General features: G+C 40.2%; 3 protein-coding genes across 5 annotated transcripts in view; 1 reads left to right on the top strand and 2 right to left on the bottom strand.

The window, feature by feature from the left end:
• Positions 1-21,036, top strand: stat1a (signal transducer and activator of transcription 1a). 2 transcript variants are annotated; one of them, XM_072671594.1, is made up of 26 exons: positions 1-183; positions 1,461-1,605; positions 3,564-3,714; positions 4,679-4,774; positions 5,378-5,467; positions 5,557-5,635; positions 5,732-5,823; positions 5,915-6,066; positions 7,596-7,754; positions 7,869-7,961; positions 10,508-10,567; positions 11,252-11,275; positions 11,412-11,499; positions 11,600-11,641; positions 12,221-12,304; positions 12,502-12,600; positions 13,294-13,429; positions 13,581-13,636; positions 13,756-13,847; positions 14,932-15,071; positions 15,478-15,666; positions 16,319-16,394; positions 16,432-16,515; positions 16,559-16,628; positions 18,116-18,145; positions 18,256-21,036. In XM_072671594.1, the coding sequence occupies exons 2-26, from the start codon at positions 1,478-1,480 to the stop codon at positions 18,283-18,285; spliced, it is 2,340 nt and encodes a 779-aa protein (XP_072527695.1). In that variant the 5' UTR covers positions 1-183; positions 1,461-1,477; the 3' UTR covers positions 18,286-21,036. The 2 variants fall into 2 exon arrangements, with proteins under 2 accessions (XP_072527695.1, XP_072527694.1); XM_072671593.1 differs by lacking the exon at positions 16,432-16,515.
• The window catches only part of nab1a (NGFI-A binding protein 1a (EGR1 binding protein 1)), a 130,692-nt gene that overhangs the window by 74,936 nt on the left and 33,032 nt on the right, over positions 1-22,724 (bottom strand). The gene's annotated exons all lie outside the window — the stretch shown is intronic.
• The window catches only part of glsa (glutaminase a), a 24,621-nt gene continuing 21,866 nt past the window's right edge, over positions 19,970-22,724 (bottom strand). For both annotated transcript variants that reach the window (XM_072671598.1, XM_072671599.1), the window contains exon 18: positions 19,970-22,715. In XM_072671598.1, coding sequence (XP_072527699.1) covers positions 22,562-22,715 — 154 coding nt within the window. In that variant the 3' untranslated portion in view covers positions 19,970-22,561. The remainder of the gene's footprint in view (positions 22,716-22,724) is intronic.

The following is a 22,724-nucleotide window of genomic DNA, read 5'->3' as shown; positions in this document are numbered from 1 at the left end:
TCTTTCCTGGGACTGCGCTGCGAGAGGGGGAAGTGCGTCGCTGCGGGCTTTCTTGGTCCGAGTTAAATGTCGAAAAGGCCGTAAATGCGCCCCTGTTAGACCCCAGCAGCGAGTCGGACACCAGCGGGAGGAGAGAAGCGACCCACGGGCCTGCGGGGATCCACGGTTTCACTCCTGGGCCAGGTAAGTGCGCGCGGACGTCGCTCTGTTTAGATTAACGTGCGCGCTAACTTTAACCAGCCAGCTGGACAACAACAAGAGGAGGATGATGATGATGATGATGATGATGATGAAGAAGAAGGTGTGTTCACATCTGGAAACGGCCTAAAGCCCCTCTGCTCGTACAGAGCTGGGGTTTTGTGGGGTAGCTGTATTTAGGTCTCAGAAAGAGGGAAAACTGGCCTAATAAAAAAAATCTGATTTAGCCATGTCACTTCATCTCCCTGACTAACCCGGGACTAAGGGTTTAGCTCGGGTTATTTACCATAAGGGCAATCCAACTTCCTAAAATCCTAAAATCCTCAGGTTTTTATCTGTTTACATAATCCTGTGTCTGTTGTTTGGGTGTCTGTTCACACTTCATTTCATTAAACCGGTTTATTGATATAATCTGAATCCATAATCTGGATTTTATGATCATGCTGCAACCCAGCAAACACTGATATTTGTTTTAATTTTTAATTAATATCTGGATGGAAATTCTAGAGTCTGAATTTTGGGTGTCTGTTCACACTTCACCTAATTAAACCGGTTTATTGATATAATCTGAATCCATAATCTGGATTTTATGATCACGCTGCATCCCAGCAAACACTGGTATTTGTTTTAATTTTTTATTAATATCTGGATGGAAATTCTGGAGTCTGAATTTTGGGTGTCTGTTCACACTTCACCTAATTAAACCGGTTTATTGATATAATCTGAAATCCATAATCTGGATTTTATAATCACACTGCAGCCCAGCAAACATTGCTATTCACTTTAGTTTAAGTACCATCTGGATAGATGGAAATCAGTCTGAATTTAGGGTGTCTGTTCACACTTCACTTTATTAAACCGGTTTATTGATATAATCTGAATCCATAATCTGGATTTTTTGTTCATGCTGCATCCCAGCAAACACTGGTATTTGTTTTAATTTTTAATTAATATCTGGATCTTCACCTAATTAAACCGGTTTAGTTTACTATCTGCATTTACTACAGTTTGGGTTCACATTATGAGCCCGTTCAAAACTGGTCCACCACAAACCATCTGGCACAATTTTCAGTGTCCTCAACTCTCTTTTAATGCACCCAGTACTCTCACCTGTGTCCACGGTCCAAGTTTCCAGCAGTCCGTCGTTCATGTCACTGTACATTGCCATGGCCTGTGTGAAGGTCCTCTGTGTTGCCTGGGTGTAATGTTTGCTTAGCCAGCTCATAGCTTTTCTCATAATTGTCCTTTTCAACGACTTCCAGAGTATCAAGCATCGGACATGAGTCAGTGGCTGGAGCTGCAGCAGCTGGATTCCAAGTTCCTGGAACAGGTAGACCAGCTCTATGATGACACATTCCCCATGGCCATCCGGCAATATCTGAGCAGCTGGATCGAGAGCCACGACTGGTGAGGAACACATATGGGTGTTGGTAGTTAATGTTCCCAGTTATGTATAGCATTCTAAAAATCTGACAAAAAATGAGAATTAATAATTTTGAAGCCTGGCTTGGTGTTCAGAAAGACAAACAGCGCTGTGGGTGATTCTAAACTGAGAAAGAATTAAGTTCTAATAACATTAATATCCAGTATGAAGTTCTAATAACATTAATATCCAGTATGAAGTTCTAATAACATTAATATCCAGTATGAAGCTCTAATATCATTAATATCCAGTATGAAGCTCTAATAACATTAATATCCAGTATGAAGTTCTAATAGCATTAATATCCAGTATGAAGCTCTAATAGCATTAATATCCAGTATGAAGCTCTAATAACATTAATATCCAGTATGAAGTTCTAATAGCATTAATATCCAGTATGAAGTTCTAATAACATTAATATCCAGTATGAAGCTCTAATAGCATTAATATCCAGTATGAAGCTCTAATAACACTAATATCCAGTATGAAGCTCTAATAGCATTAGTATCCAGTATGAAGTTCTAATATTATTAATATCCAGTATGAAGCTCTAATAGCATTAATATCCAGTATGAAGCTCTAATAACATTAATATCCAGTATGAAGTTCTAATATCATTAATATCCAGTATGAAGCTCTAATAGCATTAGTATCCAGTATGAAGTTCTAATATTATTCATATCCAGTATGAAGTTCTAATAACATTAATATCCAGTATGAAGCTCTAATAGCATTAGTATCCAGTATGAAGTTCTAATATTATTAATATCCAGTATGAAACTCTAATAACATTAATATCCAGCATGAAGCTCTAATAACATTAATATCCAGTATGAAGCTCTAATATCATTAATATCCAGTATGAAGCTCTAACATCATTAATATCCAGTATGAAGTTCTAATATCATTACTATCCAGTATGAAGCTCTAATAGCATAAATATCCAGTATGAAGCTCTAATAACATTAATATCCAGTATGAAGCTCTAATAGCTTTAGTATCCAGTATGAAGTTCTAATATTATTAATATCCAGTATGAAGTTCTAATATCATTAATATCCAGTATGAAGTTCTAATATCATTAATATCCAGTATGAAGCTCTAATAGCATTAGTATCCAGTATGAAGTTCTAATATTATTAATATCCAGTATGAAGTTCTAATAACATTAATATCCAGTATGAAGCTCTAATAGCATTAGTATCCAGTATGAAGTTCTAATATTATTAATATCCAGTATGAAACTTTAATAACATTAATATCCAGCATGAAGCTCTAATAACATTAATATCCAGTATGAAGCTCTAATATCATTAATATCCAGTATGAAGCTCTAACATCATTAATATCCAGTATGAAGTTCTAATATCATTACTATCCAGTATGAAGCTCTAATAGCATAAATATCCAGTATGAAGATCTAATATCATTAATATCCAGTATGAAGTTCTAATATCATTACTATCCAGTATGAAGCTCTAATAGCATAAATATCCAGTATGAAGCTCTAATAGCTTTAGTATCCAGTATGAAGTTCTAATATTATTAATATCCAGTATGAAGCTCTAATAACATTAATATCCAGTATGAAGCTCCAATAAAATTAATATCCAGTATGAAGCTCTAATAGCTTTAGTATCCAGTATGAAGTTCTAATATTATTAATATCCAGTATGAAGCTCTAATAACATTAATATCCAGTATGAAGCTCTAATAACATTAATATCCAGTATGAAGTTCTAATAACATTAATATCCAGTATGAAGTTCTAATATCATTAATATCCAGTATGAAGCTCTAATATCATTAATATCCAGTATGAAGCTCTAATAACATTAATATCCAGTATGAAGCTCTAATAACGTGTCTTATAATAAGTAACAGTAATAAGTGAATATAATACAATGTTATGATGTAATAATCAAATACTTCCTGCTTTTAGGGACCATGTTGCGAACGTGGAGAACGAGTCGCTGGCAACTGTGCGGTTTCATGACCTTCTGACCCAGTTGGACCACCAGCACAGCCGCTTCGCAATGGAGAAAGACTTCCTGAACCAGCACAACATCCGCAAGATCAAGCGCAACCTGCAGGTCGGCAACAGCACTCGCGGTTCCTCAGATCCCCTTTTTGGCGGCACACTTCTCAGTGTGCTCAGTCACGTACCAGCGGCAGCGAGTTGAGGGAGCGTTGATTAGGGGCGACTACAGAGCCGTCGCGTTCGCTACCGTTAGTCATCAAACAACCCACTGATCGCTGTTTTGATGATTAACTGAGGAAAGCAGGTTTTCAAAGAAATCAAAAGCAACAATACAGTCATAACTTTCTGCAGAGATTCCAAAATAAGATACCTGATTAAAAATGTCACAAGGCAAGAAATCCACATAAGGGGTTTATTCATATGCAATATGTTTTATGAACTATTCAGAACTTTTGTGAAGCTCTAATAACATTAATATCCAGTATGAAGCTCTAATAGCATTAATAACCAGTATGAAGCTCTAATATCGTTAATATCCAGTATGAAGCTCTAATATCATTACTATCCAGTATGAAGCTCTAATAACATTAATATCCAGTATGAAGCTATAATAACATTAGTATCCAGTATGAAGTTCTAATAACATTAGTATCCAGTATGAAGCTCTAATAACATTAGTATCCAGTATGAAGTTCTAATAACATTAATATCTAGTATGAAGTTCTAATAACATTAATATCCAGTATGAAGTTCTAATAACATTAATATCCAGTATGAAGTTCTAATAACATTAGTATCCAGTATGAAGTTCTAATAACATTAATATCTAGTATGAAGCTCTAATAACATTAATATCCAGTATGAAGTTCTAATAACATTAATATCCAGTATGAAGCTCTAATAGTATTAATATCCAGTATGAAGTTCTAATAACATTAATATCCAGTATGAAGTTCTAATAACATTAATATCCAGTATGAAGCTCTAATAGTATTAATATCCAGTATGAAGTTCTAATAACATTAATATCCAGTATGATTGCCGCTAACACCATCACAACCTCATTCGTCTTGCAGACCCTGTTCCAGGACAACCCCGTCTCCATGGCGATGATCATCAGCAAGAACCTGAGCGAGGAGAGGAAGATCCTGGCGGCGGCCCAGATCTCCGAGGTGGGCAGCAAATGTCTGACTGTGCAGACGTCTGAGCAAAATGCCGGACAGTCAGGGAGAGCTGCACCGGGTGTCCGTATGTTTGCGGACACCCCTTCTAGGGAACGCGTTCAGCTGCTTACTTTACTCCCAATACTTTTGTCCATATAGTGTATATCCCTTCTGATAAAGTGGCCAGGGAGTGGACGCACAAGGTAGTAGGTGTTTCTAATAATGTGGCCAGTTAGAAGTTCAAGGTAGATGTTTCTAATAAAGTGGCCAGTTAGTAGAAGCACAAGGTGAGTGTTTCTATTAAAGTGGCCAGTTAGAAGTTCAAGGTAGGTGTTTCTATTAAAGTGGCCAGTTAGTAGAAACTCAACGTATGTGTTTCTGATTAAGTGGCCAGTTTGTAGAAGCTCAAGGCGGGTGTTTCTGATAAAGTGGCCGGTTTGTAGAAGCTCAAGGCGGGTGTTTCTGATAAAGTGGCCAGTTAGTAGACGCTCAAGGCAGGTGTTTCTGATAAAGTGGCCAGTGAGTGAACGCACAAGGTGGGTGTTTCTAATAAAGTGGCCAGTGAGAAGTTCTAGGTAGGGTGTTTCTAATAAATTGGCATGTTTCCTGCAGAGCACAGCGCAGAACGCTCAGAGTGACATGATGATCGAGAAGCAGAGAGAGCTGGACAACAGCGTGAAGACCATTAAGACCAAAGTTCAGGTGAGGAACACTCGGTCAGCAGCTTCTGGACGTTCTCACGGTCGTTGTGCTGCTCTGTTTAGGTAACGAATGACTCCGTACCTCCACAGGAAACGGAGCAGAACATCAAGAATCTGGAGGATCTGCAGGACGAGCACGATTTCAAGAGCAAAACCCTGCAGAGTCGCGGTGAGAGCATGGCCTCCTTTCCGTCTTCTCTCGGCTCCTCTGAGCGTTTCGTTGTGCACGTGTGTCACGTTATGTCCTGCTGTTTGTGTTCTGCAGAGGAGCTGAACGGCACGATATCCCGAGAAGACCTGAATCGCGAGAAGCTGTACCTCAAAGCCATGTTCATGAAGCTCAACGACATGAGAGGGGTGAGACAAGGACCCAAGGACCCAAGCGCTCCAAGGCACGATCTCATGGTGTGCTGGACGTACTGAACCAGGTGTGTGTGTGTGTTTTTAGGGAGTGGTCAGTCAGATGTCGGAGGTGCTGAACCTAGTGGAGCAGCTGGAGTATGAGCTGATCAGCATAGAGCTGGGCGAATGGAAGCGGCGGCAGCAGATGTCCTGCATCGGAGGCCTCACCAACGTCTGCCTCGACCAGCTGCAGAACTGGTAAGGCCCTGCTTCAGGGCACATGGGTGGCACCTCATCACCTCTGAGCCAGGTGGTGGAGTCCCTCCCAGCACACCTACGGCAGGTATCCAGTTGTTTTCTCTGCACCTGAGCCCGAGTTTGCATGCCCAACACACCCAAACCTGGCAAACGAGTGTTCTCCGTACAGCTGAGCTAGGTATACCAGTGTTTCCAACGTACCTGAGCCAGGTAAGGAGGAGGTACCCGTAGGATTAGACTTGATAGCATGATTGAATCAGTTACCTGGTTTTTGTGGTCATGCAGATTGAGGGGTTCATGCCGTGCAGTTCTGCACAGATGCTTATTTTAAGGCTGGCTGACGGCGGCGGCGGCGGCCGTGTCTGTAGCCGATTGCCACAGCTTTACTGCATTGTGAAATTCTAGAGGAAGTTGCTCAACCACATGGGTGCAGGCAGAGTCTGGGCCTTTTATATGCCAGCATGAGGCTAAAGGCACACTTCACTCGATTCTAATCATACTGCAGATTCATACTGGATTATAATTACTCAGCAGTTATTACTGTCAGACTGTAGAGACTTACAAACACTATAGATTCATACTGGATTATTATCACTCAGCAGTTATAACTGTCAGACTGTAGAGACTTACAAACACTATAGATTCATACTGGATTATAATTACTCAGCAGTTATAACTGTCAGACTGTAGAGACTTACAAACACTATAGATTCATACTGGATTATTATCACTCAGCAGTTATAACTGTCAGACTGTAGAGACTTACAAACACTATAGATTCATACTGGATTATTATCACTCAGCAGTTATAACTGTCAGACTGTAGAGACTTCCAAACACTGCAGATTCATACTGGATTATTATCACTCAGCAGTTATAACTGTCAGACTGTAGAGACTTCCAAACACTGCAGATTCATACTGGATTATTATCACTCAGCAGTTATAACTGTCAGACTGTAGAGACTTCCAAACACTGCAGATTCATACTGGATTATTATCACTCAGCAGTTATAACTGTCAGACTGTAGAGACTTACAAACACTGCAGATTCATAGTGGTTTAAAATCACTCCCTAGTTATTACTCACAGACTGTAAAGACTACAAACACTGTAGATTCATACTGGATTACCATGACTCAGCAGTTATAACTGTCAGACTGTAGAGACTTACAAACACTATAGATTCATACTGGATTATAATTTAGCAGTTATTACTGTCAGACTGTAGAGACTTACAAACACTATAGATTCATACTGGATTATAATTACTCAGCAGTTATAACTGTTAGACTGTAGAGACTTACAAACACTATAGATTCATACTGTATTATTATCACTCAGCAGTTATAACTGTTAGACCATAAATACTATTACACACTGCAGATTCATACTGGATTATTATCACTCATCAGTTATAACTGTTAAGCTGTAGAGGCTGCTATACACTGCAGATTCATACTGGGTTAGTCAGCTACAGGCTGTACACAGGTGTGCTGACTGAAGCCCCTCTCTCTCCGTGTCGGGCAGGTTCACCGCAGCAGGTGAGTGCTTGCTGCAGGTGCGTCAGCAGCTGAAGAAGCTTCTGGAGCTGGAGCAGAAGTACACATACACCCAGGATCCGATCGCCCTCAGCAGGGGGACGCTGGAGGAGCGGGCACTGACACTCCTCAAGACCCTCATCACCAAGTGGGTCACACCATGATCTCACACATCACAATGTTCACAATGACACACTTCACTCACAGCTACACCCACGGTTACCACGGCAATGAGGATGATGATGATGTGTGTGTTTTGCAGCTCCATGGTGGTGGAGAGACAGCCCTGCATGCCCACACAGCTGCAGAGGCCTCTAGTGCTGAAGACTGGAGTTCTGTTCACTCTCAAAGTCAGGTACACACTACACACACACCCCCCGCCTGATTACACACACACACACACTACACACACACCCCCCGCCTGATTACACACACACACACACACCCCGCCTGATTACACACACACACCCCGCCTGCTTACACACACAATCACTCACACACCCGCCTGCTTACACACACACTGACAAATCCACATTGTTGAGATGTCGGTACAGTGTGTGCAGTGAACATGTGACTTTGTGTATTTGGGTTTATTCTAATGTTATAGAGAGTTAATTACAGGTAGACACTCTCACTGACCACTGACTTTATGTTTATTTGGGTTTATTCTAATGTTATATAGAGTTAATTACAGGTAGACACTCTCTCTGACCACTGACTTTATGTTTATTTGGGTTTATTCTAATGTTATATAGAGTTAATTACAGGTAGACGCTTTCACTGACCACTGACTTTATGTATTTGGGTTTATTCTAATGTTATATAGAGTTAATTACAGGTAGACGCTCTCACTGACCACTGCCTTTATGTTTATTTGGGTTTATTCTAATGTTATATAGAGTTAATTACAGGTAGACACTCTCACTGACCACTGACTTTATGTTTATTTGGGCTTATTCTAATGTTATATAGAGTTAATTACAGGTAGACACTCTCACTGACCACTGACTTTATGTTTATTTGGGCTTATTCTAATGTTATATAGAGTTAATTACAGGTAGACGCTCTCACTGGCCGCTGACTTTATGTTTATGTGGGTTTATTCTAATGTTATATAGAGTTAATTACAGGTAGACGCTCTCACTGACCACTGACTTTATGTTTATTTGGGTTTATTCTAATGTTATATAGAGCTAATTACAGGTAGATGCTCTCACTGACCACTGCCTTTATGTTTATTTGGGTTTATTCTAATGTTATATAGAGTTAATTACAGGTAGACACTCTCACTGACCACTGACTTTATGTTTATTTGGGTTTATTCTAATGTTATATAGAGTTAATTACAGGTAGACACTCTCACTGACCACTGACTTTATGTTTATTTGGGTTTATTCTAATGTTATATAGAGTTAATTACAGGTAGACACTCTCACTGACCACTGACTTTATGTTTATTTGGGTTTATTCTAATGTTATATAGAGTTAATTACAGGTAGACACTCTCACTGACCACTGACTTTTTGTTTATTTGGGTTTATTCTAATGTTATATAGAGTTAATTACAGGTAGACACTCTCACTGACCACTGACTTTATGTTTATTTGGGTTTATTCTAATGTTATATAGAGTTAATTACAGGTAGACACTCTCACTGACCACTGACTTTTTGTTTATTTGGGTTTATTCTAATGTTATATAGAGTTAATTACAGGTAGACACTCTCACTGACCACTGACTTTATGTTTATTTGGGTTTATTCTAATGTTATATAGAGTTAATTACAGGTAGACGCTCTCGCTGACTTTATGTTTATTTGGGTTTATTCTAATGTTATATAGAGTTAATTACAGGTAGATGCTCTCACTGACCACTGCCTTTATGTTTATTTGGGTTTATTCTAATGTTATATAGAGTTAATTACAGGTAGACGCTCTCACTGACCACTGACTTTTTGTTTATTTGGGTTTATTCTAATGTTATATAGAGTTAATTACAGGTAGACACTCTCACTGACCACTGACTTTATGTTTATTTGGGTTTATTCTAATGTTATATAGAGTTAATTACAGGTAGACGCTCTCGCTGACTTTATGTTTATTTGGGTTTATTCTAATGTTATATAGAGTTAATTACAGGTAGACACTCTCACTGACCACTGACTTTATGTTTATTTGGGTTTATTCTAATGTTATATAGAGTTAATTACAGGTAGACGCTCTCACTGACCACTGACTTTTTGTTTATTTGGGTTTATTCTAATGTTATATAGAGTTAATTACAGGTAGACACTCTCACTGACCACTGACTTTATGTTTATTTGGGTTTATTCTAATGTTATATAGAGTTAATTACAGGTAGACGCTCTCGCTGACTTTATGTTTATTTGGGTTTATTCTAATGTTATATAGAGTTAATTACAGGTAGACGCTCTCGCTGACTTTATGTTTATTTGGGTTTATTCTAATGTTATATAGAGTTAATTACAGGTAGACACTCTCACTGACCACTGACTTTATGTTTATTTGGGTTTATTCTAATGTTATATAGAGTTAATTACAGGTAGACACTCTCACTGACCGCTGACTTTATGTTTATTTGGGTTTATTCTAATGTTATATAGAGTTAATTACAGGTAGACACTCTCACTGACCACTGACTTTATGTTTATTTGGGTTTATTCTAATGTTATATAGAGTTAATTACAGGTAGACACTCTCACTGACCACTGACTTTATGTTTATTTGGGTTTATTCTAATGTTATATAGAGTTAATTACAGGTAGACACTCTCACTGACCACTGACTTTATGTTTATTTGGGTTTATTCTAATGTTATATAGAGTTAATTACAGGTAGACACTCTCACTGACCACTGACTATGTTTATTTGGGTTCTCCAGGTTGTTGGTGAAACTTCAGGAGTTCAACCACATGGTCAGAGTAAAGGTGCACTTTGATAAGTAAGTAACTTCGGTCCTGCGTCCGTCATCCATCAGAAAGACAAACCAATAATTGGGCAAATCAGGTCCAGATCCAGAGCCATGCCGCTTTGCCATTAGCAGCTGGAGTCGGGGAGAGCATGATTGGCCGGATGGCTGGATGACGGCACAGGCATCCGTTAGCTGGTGTGAACTCGGGGATACCGATACCTTGTGATTGGTGCGGGTCATCTATGGCTGGCTTCCTGTAGCTGCTGCCCAGGTCATCAGATTCAGACCCCTGACTCTGGCCTACAAAGCCAAGACTGGACCAGCCAGCCCCTCCGTACTTGATGGCGATGGTCAAAAGCCGATCTGCACCAAGAGCCCTTCCAGCTTCAAGTACGGCTCGGCTCGACCCGCCATCCTTTAAGATCCACGGAAGACGAGCGTCCAGACTTTTTACTGTCCTGCACCGAAGTGGTGGAACGAACTTCCCCTGAGTGTCCGAACAGCAGAGTCCAACACTCGCTGTCCTCAAACCCAGACTGAAGACCCTCCTCTTGGGCGAATAGTGTAGAGTACTATGGTCTCCATATTGACTAGCTGAGGTTCTTCTTGAGTAAATAGCGAAATATCGTAAATAGCGAAATATCGTAAATAGCGAAATATCGTAAACATATGTAAACATAAGCCTGACGCTGTGTGTGTTCTGTGTTTTTTCAGAGACGTGACGGAGAAGAGGAAAGGGTACGAGCTAGGCTTTATTGTTATCTACGCATAACAGCAAACTCAGTCCAGAACGTTCTAGCTTCTAGAACCCTGTTAAAACAGTGGACGAGTGACCTCTGTAGCTCAGCTGCTGATCACTCTGCTCTTTCCTCAGTTTCCGCAAGTTCAACATCCTGGGAACCAACATGAAAGTGATGAACATGGAGGAGTCGATTGGGATGGCCGCAGAATTCCGACATCTGGTAAAACCGGCGCAACATCACTACTTTTAACACGTGGTAATAAAAACATTCTGAGAGAGCTTCTGTCCTGAACGACGCCTTCCTGTTTCCTCTAAAACAGCAACTGAAAGAGCAGAAGGTCGCTGGAAACCGGACGAGTGAGGTACGAGGGCATGCTCTGGACTTGGAGGACTTTTAGCACCTAAACACTGCACGTCCAAATATTTATGGACACCCCTTCTAATGAATGCATTCAGCTAGTTTATTGTGCAAATGCACACACACACACACACACACACACACACAGTACAGCCAATAGAACAGACTCCCGGCACTCCCGGGAGCAGATAACCCTGATGACCCTATCGGCACCATGCTGCCTAATGCCAGGTGTGGGCTTAGAGGGGTGTAAAGCCCCCCAGCATTGAGCTGTGGTCCTCCAAAATCTGACAGAACTCCTTCTTCTCTGGACAGTAGAGACAGTTACTCCAACACTCCAAGCAGGATCAGCTCTTTTTTTTAATCCCCTTGAATTCAGGAGAAACGGTGTGTAAAGCAGGTGTCCCAATACTTTTGTCCGTTTATTATAGTATTGTGTATCTGTAATCCGCTGAAAATAGAAACGGTAACGACCAGCTCTCGATACTAGTTTATGCAACAGCATGATGGTGCGAACGCAGTATTTCAGTATGCATGTGTGTGTGTGTGTGTGTGTGTGTGTGTGTGTGTGTGTGTGAGACAGGGCCCACTGATTGTCACTGAGGAGCTCCACTCTTTCACCTTTGAGGCCGAGCTCTGCTGGTCCGGACTCGTCATTAATTTTGAGGTGAGCCAAACACATGGCACATGTGCATTGCTGATACAGATGTGCAAATGCACACACACAGCTTGTCTAGTCCCGGTAGAGAAGAAGTACTGCCAATAGAATAGGACCACCCGCAACAAGCAGATTAACATGAATCTAGCTTCCTTTCCTCTTGCATGCTCTTCTCACCCAGTGTCTCTCTCCCTCTCCCTCTCCAGACGACCTCCCTCCCCATTGTGGTGATCTCGAACGTCAGTCAGCTGCCCTGCGGCTGGGCCTCCATCATGTGGTACAACATGCTGACATCCGACCCCAAGGTAAGCCATCGTCAGTTCCTCAAACCAGCGTTCAGATGGCAGTTTCGTTGCAGGAGACGGTGACTAAGACCAATCACAGCAGGGGGAGGTCTCAGAAAACTAATGAGTTGGTGATCAGACCAATCACAGTCAGGGGGAGGTCTCCGAACAAAGGAGGCGGTGATTAGGACCAATCACAGTCAGGGGGAGGTCTCAGAACAAAGGAGGTGGTGATTAGACCAATCACAGTCAGGGGGAGGTCTCAGAACAAAGGAGGTGGTGATTAGACCAATCACAGTCAGGGGGAGGTCTCCGAACAAAGGAGGTGGTGATTAGACCAATCACAGTCAGGGGGAGGTCTCAGAACAAAGGAGGTGGTGATAAGACCAATCACAGTCAGGGGGAGGTCTCCGAACAAAGGAGGTGGTGATTAGACCAATCACAGTCAGGGGGAGGTCTCAGAAAACAAAGGAGGCAGTGATTAGACCAATCACAGTCAGGGGGAGGTCTCCGAACAAAGGAGGTGGTGATCAGACCAATCACAGCAGGGGGAGGTCTCAGAACAAAGGAGGTGGTGATTAGACCAATCACAGCAGGGGGAGGTCTCAGAACAAAGGAGGTGGTGATTAGACCAATCACAGTCAGGGGGAGGTCTCGGAGGAACCAAGACGGTTCTGCTGGCTTTAATCTTTCCCGCTCTTCTCTCTCCTCTAGAACCTCTCCTTCTTTGTGAACCCTCCTTCGGTCAGTTGGGGTCAGCTGTCCGAGGTGCTGAGTTGGCAGTTCTCCTCAATCACTAAGAGAGGCCTGAATGCGGAGCAGCTGAGCATGCTGGGACACAAGCTGCTGGGTGAGTGTGGATGTGATTGGGCAGCAGTGGGTTATCGCACCTGGGTTGCTCACTGTCCACTGTGTGTGTGTGTGTGTGTGTGTGTGTGTGTGTGTGTGTCTGGGTTCCATCTGTGTCCAACTGGTCATGTTTCTGTGTCTTCGTCACACAGGCCCGAAAGCAGTGAAAGATCCGGAGGCTCAGATTCCCTGGAATAAATTCTGCAAGGTGTGTAGAATACACACACACACAAACACACACACACACACTATTGTCATTATCACGAGATCCACATGACCGCTCCATCTGACTGATGTGTGTGTGTGTGTGTGTGTGTGCCGGATCAGGGCGGCAGTGAGAAGAACTTCACCTTCTGGCTGTGGATTGAGGGAATCCTGGACCTGATAAAGCGTCACCTGCAGAGCCTGTGGGACGAAGGGTACTGATCCCACTTCACTCGTGCTCGCGCAATTACCCACAATCCCCTGTTCATCCAGATTCATACTGGATTAAAAAAAATCTCATTACTGTTAAACTGTAGAGACTTCACACACTGCAGATTCATACTGGATTAAAAACACTCCACAGTTATTAGTGTTAGACTGTGGAGACTAAACACACTGCAGATTCATACTGGATTAAAAACAGTCCAGTTATTAGTGTTTGACTGTAAACCGTGCACACACTGCAGATTCATACTGGATCATATTATAATCACTCCCCAGTTATTTAGTGTTAGACTGTTAAATTTATAGATTCATACTGGATTATAATCACACAATTAATTACTGTCAGATTGTAAAAACTACACCCTTCAGATTCATACTGGATTAAAAGCACCCCACAATTACTTCTGTTAGACTATAGAGACTACACACACTACAGATTCATACTGGATCATATTATAATCACTCCACAGTTATTGCTGTTAGACTATATATATATAAAAATGACATAGGCTGCGGATTCATACTGGATTCTGATCACAGAATTAATTATTGTCAGATTGTAAAAACTACACCCTGCAGATTCATACTGTATTATATTATATTCAGTCTACAGTTATTACTGTCAGACTGTAACAGTTACATAGGCTGCAGATTCATACTGGATTAAAAACATCCCACAATTATTACTGTTAAGACTGTAAACCCTACACACTACAGATTCATACTGGATTAAAAACACTCCACAGTTATTAGTGTTAGACTATATATATAAATTACATAGGCTGCGGATTCATACTGGATTAAAAACACCCAACAGTTATTACTGTTAGACTGTTATTATATGTATATATCAATTACATAGGCTGCAGATTCATACTGGATTCATACTGGATACTGTCAGATTGTAAAGACTTTCACACACTACAGATTCATACTGGATTGAACGGGTTCCGCCCTGTAGTGTGGATGTAGCTTCTTATATGAAGTCTAGGAGGCAGCCTTTACACCTCTATGCAGGGAAGCTGTGTTATCTCACCTCTCTCTCTCTCTCTCTCTCTCTCTCTGGGTCGCCAGGTACATAATGGGCTTCGTGACGAAGGACCGAACCAAAGCCCTCCTCAACATCAAGGCTCAGGGAACGTTCCTGCTGCGCTTCAGCGAGAGCAACCGAGATGGAGCCATCACCTTCAGCTGGGTGGAACACACCTCAAACGGTGAGATGCTCCCGCGCCCGGTCTTCACCTTCACCTTCAATCATCAGCTTCCACTGGAACAGGGGGAGAACGGCATCTCCGTCATTCCCACTCCGGGCCGGAGCGCTGCTGCTGCTACTGCACTATGGAGGTTTGGTGGTGGAGCTGCAGGAGGAGAACCTCTCTCCAGAACTGCTGCTGTGTAACACTGCAGAACCCATAGAGTCATATTAGTGTAGAGTCCTGTAGTGTTTACCTCTAGCCAGCTTGTCCAGAAGCTGTCTGTCCATGAGGGGGCGCTTCAAAGCCTGATTTGTATTTACAGCAGTGGAGTAAAAGTGAATTACACTTCTCACCTTGGCAATCTCTGTGTGTGTGTGTGTGTGTGTGTGTGTGTGTGTGTGTGTGTGTGTGTGTGTGTGTGCAGACGAGCCCCAGGTCCGCTCTGTAGAGCCGTACACTAAGAAGGAGCTGTCCGCAGTCTCGCTCCCCGACATCCTCCGAAACTACCGAGTGATGGCAGCAGATAACGTTCCCGAAGACCCTCTGAGGTTCCTGTATCCCGACATCCCCAAAGACGAGGCCTTCCGCAAGTACTACTCCAAACCCACCGAGAGTAAGAGCTCCACTCAGGACACACACTCAGGACACACACTCGTCCAGTCGTGGTTTCTCAGGCTGGGGAAAGGGGTCCGAATTCTTGTCTGCAGTTACCGACTGTCCCGCACAGGTCCGGCAGGCCGGGGGGAGGGCAGCTATCGGTGGTAGTAAACTGGCCAACATTGCGCAAAGCAGTTGATGGAGATGCTTTTTAGCGCCAAGGCAACAAGATATATTATTATACTTGTATGGAAATTCGACAATGAAGTGATAGCCAATAGAAATGGTCCAAAATTAGATCCAGTAAAATATTTTCACATTAACTTCCATTAAAAGTAAGTGTTTTGGAGATATTAGGTTTTAGCATCACGGCAACAAGATGTATTATTATACGTATATTATTTTATATAACATCATATGGACATTTGACAGTGAAGTGGCCAATAGAAAAGGTCCAAGCTTTGACATTTAGCAGGTTTTTACAGTATGTATATATATATATGTATAGACTAAATGTCCAAATGTTTGTGGACACCCCTTCTAATGAATGCATTCAGCTGTTTGAAGTTGCACCCATTTCTGACAGTGGTGCTTGGACCCCTTATGATTGCCGCTGAAATCAAAAATTCATTTCCAGAAGCGCTAATTCCTCTGATCTCTCTGCACAGAACACGAGCCAATGGACGTGGATAAGAAGCAGGATGAAGGATACATCAGCACAACCCTCATCTCCGTCTCTGAAATGTGAGTCAAATCTGCCTTCTAACTTCAGGTTCCCCAGGCAGCCAAGTCCTGCCGAGATGACCACCAGTGAGGAGCAGTTAGCGCTCATTATTAGCAACAGCAACGCTAGCGAGGACGAGGCGTGACCTTTCATGCATGTTAACGTCAGTCTGTTGTGACTACAGGAAAACGTCTGAGTACAACGACAACATGATGCCCCTTTCTCCAGAAGTGTACGGGGAGCTGGAACGAATGGTCAGTAGGAAGGTCAAACTGCTTCTAGAGCCCTTCACTGGAAAATTCCACACCTCTTCATCATAAACTTTACAGCCAATTTGACTTTTTTTTAAGTAAAAAGAGTAATCACTACAGTAAACTTAACTTTACAGTTCATTTTAAGAGTCATTGCTATTTTATACAATCTTTACCATCACATTTTTTTTTACAGTAAAGTTTCTCAGAGTAATCACTCATCTTTACAGTTGCTCAATTTATTGTTTTTTTTTTTGTTTGTTTTTTTTACAGTAAACATTACCTTTACAGTAAGCTTGACCATAGTATTCACTTAACTTTACAGTTAGTTTTAAGAGTTTTTTTTAGGAATAGCTCTTTACCATCACCTTTTTTTTTTTACAGTAAACTTTCCCAGAGTAATAACTTTAACCTAAACAGTTAACTATTTCCAGAGTAATCACTAATCTTTACAGGCAACTTGACCATAGTATTTGCTTAACTTTACAGTTAATTTTAAGAAGAACTGCTATTTTACAATGATCTTTACAAGAGTATTCATTTTTTTTACTGTGCACTTTCCCCAGAGTGATCACTTAACTTTACAGTCAATTTTACCAAGGTAATCAGGGTAATCCTGATCTTTACAGTGACCTTAACACTACGCATCACCAGAGTAATCAACAATCTTTACAGTGCTTCTCAACCAGAATAATCACTGATATTTACAATATCTTAACAGAGAAATTGTCAACGTTACCAGGGTGATCACTTTACTCTTGGAAAGTTTACACTAATCTTTACAGTGAACGTTACCATGGTATTCACTTCACTTTACAGGTACTTTTAAGAAAAACTGCCATTTTTACAGTGATCTTTACAAGAGTACTCACATTTTTTGTACTTTGCACTTTACCAGACTAAATACTTAACTTTACAGTCAAATTTACTGTAGATCAGGGTAATCCACTATGCATCACCAGAGTAATCAACAATCTTTACAGTACTTCTCAACCAGAATAATCACCAATATTTACAGTACCTGTAAACAGAGAAATTGTAAACTTTACCAGAGTGATCACTTAACTTTACAGTGACGTTTACCATGATATTCACCTAACTGTACAGGTACTTTTAAGAAAAAAAAACATTTTGAAAAAATGCCATTTTTACAGTGATCTTTACAAGGATTTTCACAATTTTTGGACTTTGCACTTTACCAGACTAATCACTTAACTTTATAGTCAAATTTACCAGGGCAATCCTGATCTTTACAGTGAACTTTACACTTCACATCACCAGAGTAATCAACAATCTTTACAGTACTTTCATCTAAAATAATCACCCATATTTACAATACCTCTTAACAGACATATTGTCAACTTTACCAGAGTAATCACTAATCTTTGTAATGGGATGTTTTTACACTGAACTTTACTTTCATTTTTACTGTATTGCACACTTTACATCTGTACACACTGCAAACCTTAACCTTTATTCTCCTGTCCCAGACTCGAGATCTGACCGGAGACCTCGGAGAGGTCAGTTTGTGTAATGAGCTCTATTAACTTTAATCCTATTGTAGAAACAACTCTGCTAAACTTTAGGTTTTCGGGTCTAACTGTAACCCTGTAACTTTATTTTTGCACAGCTGTGTCGTGGCCTTTCAGATGCCTGCTGAGCGACAAACCAGGTCATTCTCCCTTGATTCACAACGATGGAACGGTCACCCTGAGGTCCAGCTTTTCTTTGCATCTCCGTCAAAACAAAACAAAAACGTGAATGAATCGATCAATTGTTAACCTGCTGTAACAGGCAGGCCTCCAGGAAACACTGTGACAGCTTAACGTACAGCTAAGGGAAACTGATGGACCACACTCGTTATAGCACTTACCTGAAGCTGTAAACGCCTTAGCACTTTCGACCCAAGCACTCCTGTCTACTGCCGAGGGTTTCAGTTTGTAGGCGAACGAATCGCGCAGAGACAGAAAGCGGAAAATGTGCCGTAATAATCATATATTGACATAAAAAGCTACAAATAAGAATAAGCCATGTTTCTAATAGTTGCGATTGCGATTATGCCAAAAAGCCACAAAAATGTCTAGTGTATCGATCAGAAAGTAGAGAGAATGGAGCTGGAACCTGATTGTTGTTGTTTTGTCTTTTTGTCTTTTATTTTTATCTGTTTGTGATGCTTTTGATTTAGTTTTGCAGTAAAACTGAACTGAACACCGAAGTCGACGCCACTGAACACCAATGCTAACAGCTTGCTGAGGCTAACCAAGTATCAGCTAAATAGAAATAGTGGTTAATTTTACTAGAAAAGCTGTGAATTACGTGCTTACGCCGTTAAAAGCGTCTGCTTTTAAAATCTTTTACGAAAAAAAAAAACCAGTACCAGTAAGTGTTATTAGAAAGAAATTCTCCCTTTTTTTATTTATTTTTTTTTTTTTAAATTTCATGTTTGAGAAAAAAGTTAAGATGAATAGTTCTTCATTTACATTTACATTTAGGGCATTTAGCAGACGCTCTTATCCAGAGCGACTTACAAAGTGCTTTGCTATTTACCCAAGAAAAACCTCAGCTAGTTAGAATAGACTAATAATTCAAAGGATACCTCTAAGCTTTAGACATTACTAAACACAAGACAATAAGGCAACCATAGAACTATTCGTCCAAGTACTCTCTGAAGAGGTGGGTCTTCAGTCTGCGTTTGAAGACAGCGAGCGACTCGGCCGTTCGGACACCCAGGGGAAGCTCGTTCCACCACTTTGGTGCCAGGACAGAAAAAAGCCTGGACGCTTGTCTTCCGCGGATTTTGAGGGAAGTACGAATCGTACGAATTTTCTTTGTTTTTCTTAAGACAAATTCATAAGACGTTTGGTATTTTTAAAAGAATATGTTAATTTTCTTAATCTACGACGGCTGTGCGATTGCCTTACACTGTAATAGTTCACAAGGTCGGCCTAAAAAGATCTGTTTAAACGGTCAAATATTGGAATTAGTGAAGTAATTAAAAGTGGAGATAAGTTCTTGAAGTACTGTTAGTTTCTACATACGGAAAATAATGACTTTCCCAACGTGATGAAAAAGTAACATATATTGTCTAAAGAAAACTTTTGACTTTTTCCAGAAAATAACAATTAATTCAAATGAAAAATTGTCTGTAATTCGTCAAAAAAAAGTGACTTTCTTTAGAGAATATTTGGGAGTTTTTTTAAAAGAACATCTTTAAGAAAATCGTAATGTTTACGATTGTAAACGTTTTTGTTACGTAACCAATGTTTTTGGCTCATCTAAGGACAGCTCTTGTGAATCTGAATCTTGTAAAAAAGATCCCCCAGACCAGCTACTCCAGACAAACCTTGCGTGTGTTGAAGCTCTGTTTTATTTGTGATTTGATTAGTGAAATAAATAAATGAATATATTCAGTGCAGTACTGTAACACAAGTTGACAAAGCCTGGAACATCAACACGGTAAAAACGGAAGAAAAGGAAGCAGTGAAACAGAAACACAGATATAATAGAATACATTCGTAATACAGCGGTAAACACAGCCAGCGAGACGCTTCGAGTCTCGGTTGAAACGGACTGGAATTCTAACACCAGTTTAGACAGAGAAATCACTCAAATTGACCTACAGCGAAAGGTGGGCGGAGTCTACAGTGAAATGTGGGTTGGGTTTAGGTTTCGTTTTTGTTTTGCTTGTTTTGGTTTGGTCTTCGTAGTTTCCTATAAATAATAGCTGGCTTTCACAAAGGTAACACAAATGCTTATGCACACTCACACACACACACACACACACACATATCTATATATATATATATACACACACACACACACACAGTACTCAATCCAAGTGTTTTATAATAGAAAATCAGTTTTTGTTTTCAGCATTTTGTGCTCGTCATCTTTCTGTGCTTCGCTCTGTGTTTTGGGGTTGTTTTGTTTGTTTTGGTATTAAATTGGCAGAAACTTTACATGACCCGATTGGTTTAGTCAATTCTGGAATGTTCTTTCGGACCCTCCCGATCTGGTTCTGATGGATGCCTGCGGTACGCTGAGGACAATTTCTGCTTACAAATTTTACAGGTTTGCGAACATTTCCATTATCCATTCTAGCTGTGCAGAATTAATGTGTAATTGTTACATATGAATATACATACATAATATATATATATATATATATGAGTATAACCGTATATTTTCTGTTGAAAATTAAATAAAACTTCTTCAGTCTCCACTGAAACCTTTCCTACCTACACGTCTCCTCAGTGTATCCAGGCATTTACCAGCTTAGAATTAAAAGGAAACTAATTAAAAATAAAATAAAATACCGCAATGTCATGTAATATTGTTCAATATGCATCATTTACATAATAAACAAATAAATAAATGTGTCTAAAAATAAATAAATAACTGTTACAAAAAACACCGCTTCTCTTTCCCTGTGGTTCTACTTGCCTTTACAGCTTCTACCTTCTGTTTGAGCAGCTGCTACCGTAGGAAAAAGCTGGTCCCTAGAAACATTCTCACCACCACCGCCACGAACACACACACACACACACACAAACACACACACACACACACACACACACACAAACACACAACTAGTGCAAATACTGTATCTCCATACAATCAAAATATCTGAACTTTAGACTATTTAAACCATTCAGAAGGCAAACAAAACACTGCTGCCTTCCCCGAGTTTCCTGTCCACTGGTTTCTACACAGCTGTTCAAAAGTTTACATCACAATATGTGCATTACTTTACAGAAAATAAATGAAAAAATTAGTGAAATATTATTTTTAATAATATATTATAAATATAATATTATAATAATAATTATTTATTATAATACAAATTATTTAACGTTTTATTTCAAATTTACGTTTTTTTTTTTGCTTTGAGATTAAATTCTGTTTTATCACTTTATCATAACTTAATTCTAATTCTATTTTCGAGAATTTCACTTTTTTGTATGACATTAAAAATGTACATGATTTTTTTAACTTCATACTGGATATTAATGCTATTAGAACTTCATACTGGATATTAATGTTATTAGAGATTCATACTGGATATTAATGCTATAAGAGATTCATACTGGATATTAATGCTATTAGAGATTCATACTGGATATTAATGCTATTAGAGATTCATACTGGATATTAATATTATTAGAGCTTCATACTGGATATTAATGTTATTAGAGATTCATACTGGATATTAATGTTATTAGAACTTCATACTGGATATTAATGTCATTATAACTTCATACTGGATATTAATGTTATTAGAACTTCATACTGGATATTAATGTCATTAGAGATTCATACTGGATATTAATGTTATTAGAACTTCATACTGGATACTGGATGTTCTACAGTTCTACAGGTTTCCCCTGTTCTATCAGTTTGGCGTAGAGGAAAGATCTTCCATGTTGGTGATGAAAAACTTTTGAACAGTGATGTAATGTAAAGAAAAGGACAAGAGGACGCGTCCCACTGAGTAAAGTAAAGACCTAAACGACATCGTTAAAGAGCTATTAGCGAAAATATTCTACATTTCAACATCAGTGTAAATACAGCTACAGCGTGTGTGTGAGTGTGTGAAAAACACACCTTAGATAGGGCCAAGGCTGCACACCCATCACTGAGGACTGAAGAAACCAGCACAATATGAGCCGACACACACACAGCGACCGCGGTGGATGTGTGCACCCGACACACACACACACACAGAGAACACAAACACACACTCGTCCAGGGCGAGTGTCTCTCAGCTGAAACTAATTGGTATTATAAACACACAGAGCTGCACTAACACACTTACTAATCACTTACCTACACTGGTTATACTGGTCTGATGATTATCAGTAACACACACACACACACACACACACACACACACATACAGATGCACAAGCAAGAGTATTTCGCTCAGTGTTGGTGGACTACAGCATGCCGTCCAGGTTCTTCTCAGCGGTCTCCTTCTCCCCGGCGGCGGTGGTCTCCTGGGGGCTGTACTTGTTGTGGTAGTCCTGCAGGATGGTCACCACGTCGTGATGACCGAAGTGCACAGCCTCGTCCATCGGAGTGTTGCCCCACCTGAGAGCA

This window comes from Salminus brasiliensis, chromosome 25 (genome assembly GCF_030463535.1).
Source record: "Salminus brasiliensis chromosome 25, fSalBra1.hap2, whole genome shotgun sequence".
In the NCBI taxonomy this organism is placed as follows: domain Eukaryota; kingdom Metazoa; phylum Chordata; class Actinopteri; order Characiformes; family Bryconidae; genus Salminus; species Salminus brasiliensis.
Note: the sequence above shows the minus strand (reverse complement) of the source record. Positions and strands in the feature narration are given on the sequence as shown.

Excerpts from the sequence above, each read along its gene's own strand:
- stat1a (XM_072671594.1), top strand. The coding sequence starts at position 1,478 with ATGAGTCAGTGGCTGGAGCTGCAGCAGCTGGATTCCAAGTTCCTGGAA. Across the intron at positions 5,824-5,914 it reads AGCTCAACGACATGAGAGGG|GGAGTGGTCAGTCAGATGTC; the intron begins GTGAGACAAGGA and ends GTGTGTTTTTAG. Across the intron at positions 16,516-16,558 it reads AACGCTAGCGAGGACGAGGC|GAAAACGTCTGAGTACAACG; the intron begins GTGACCTTTCAT and ends TTGTGACTACAG.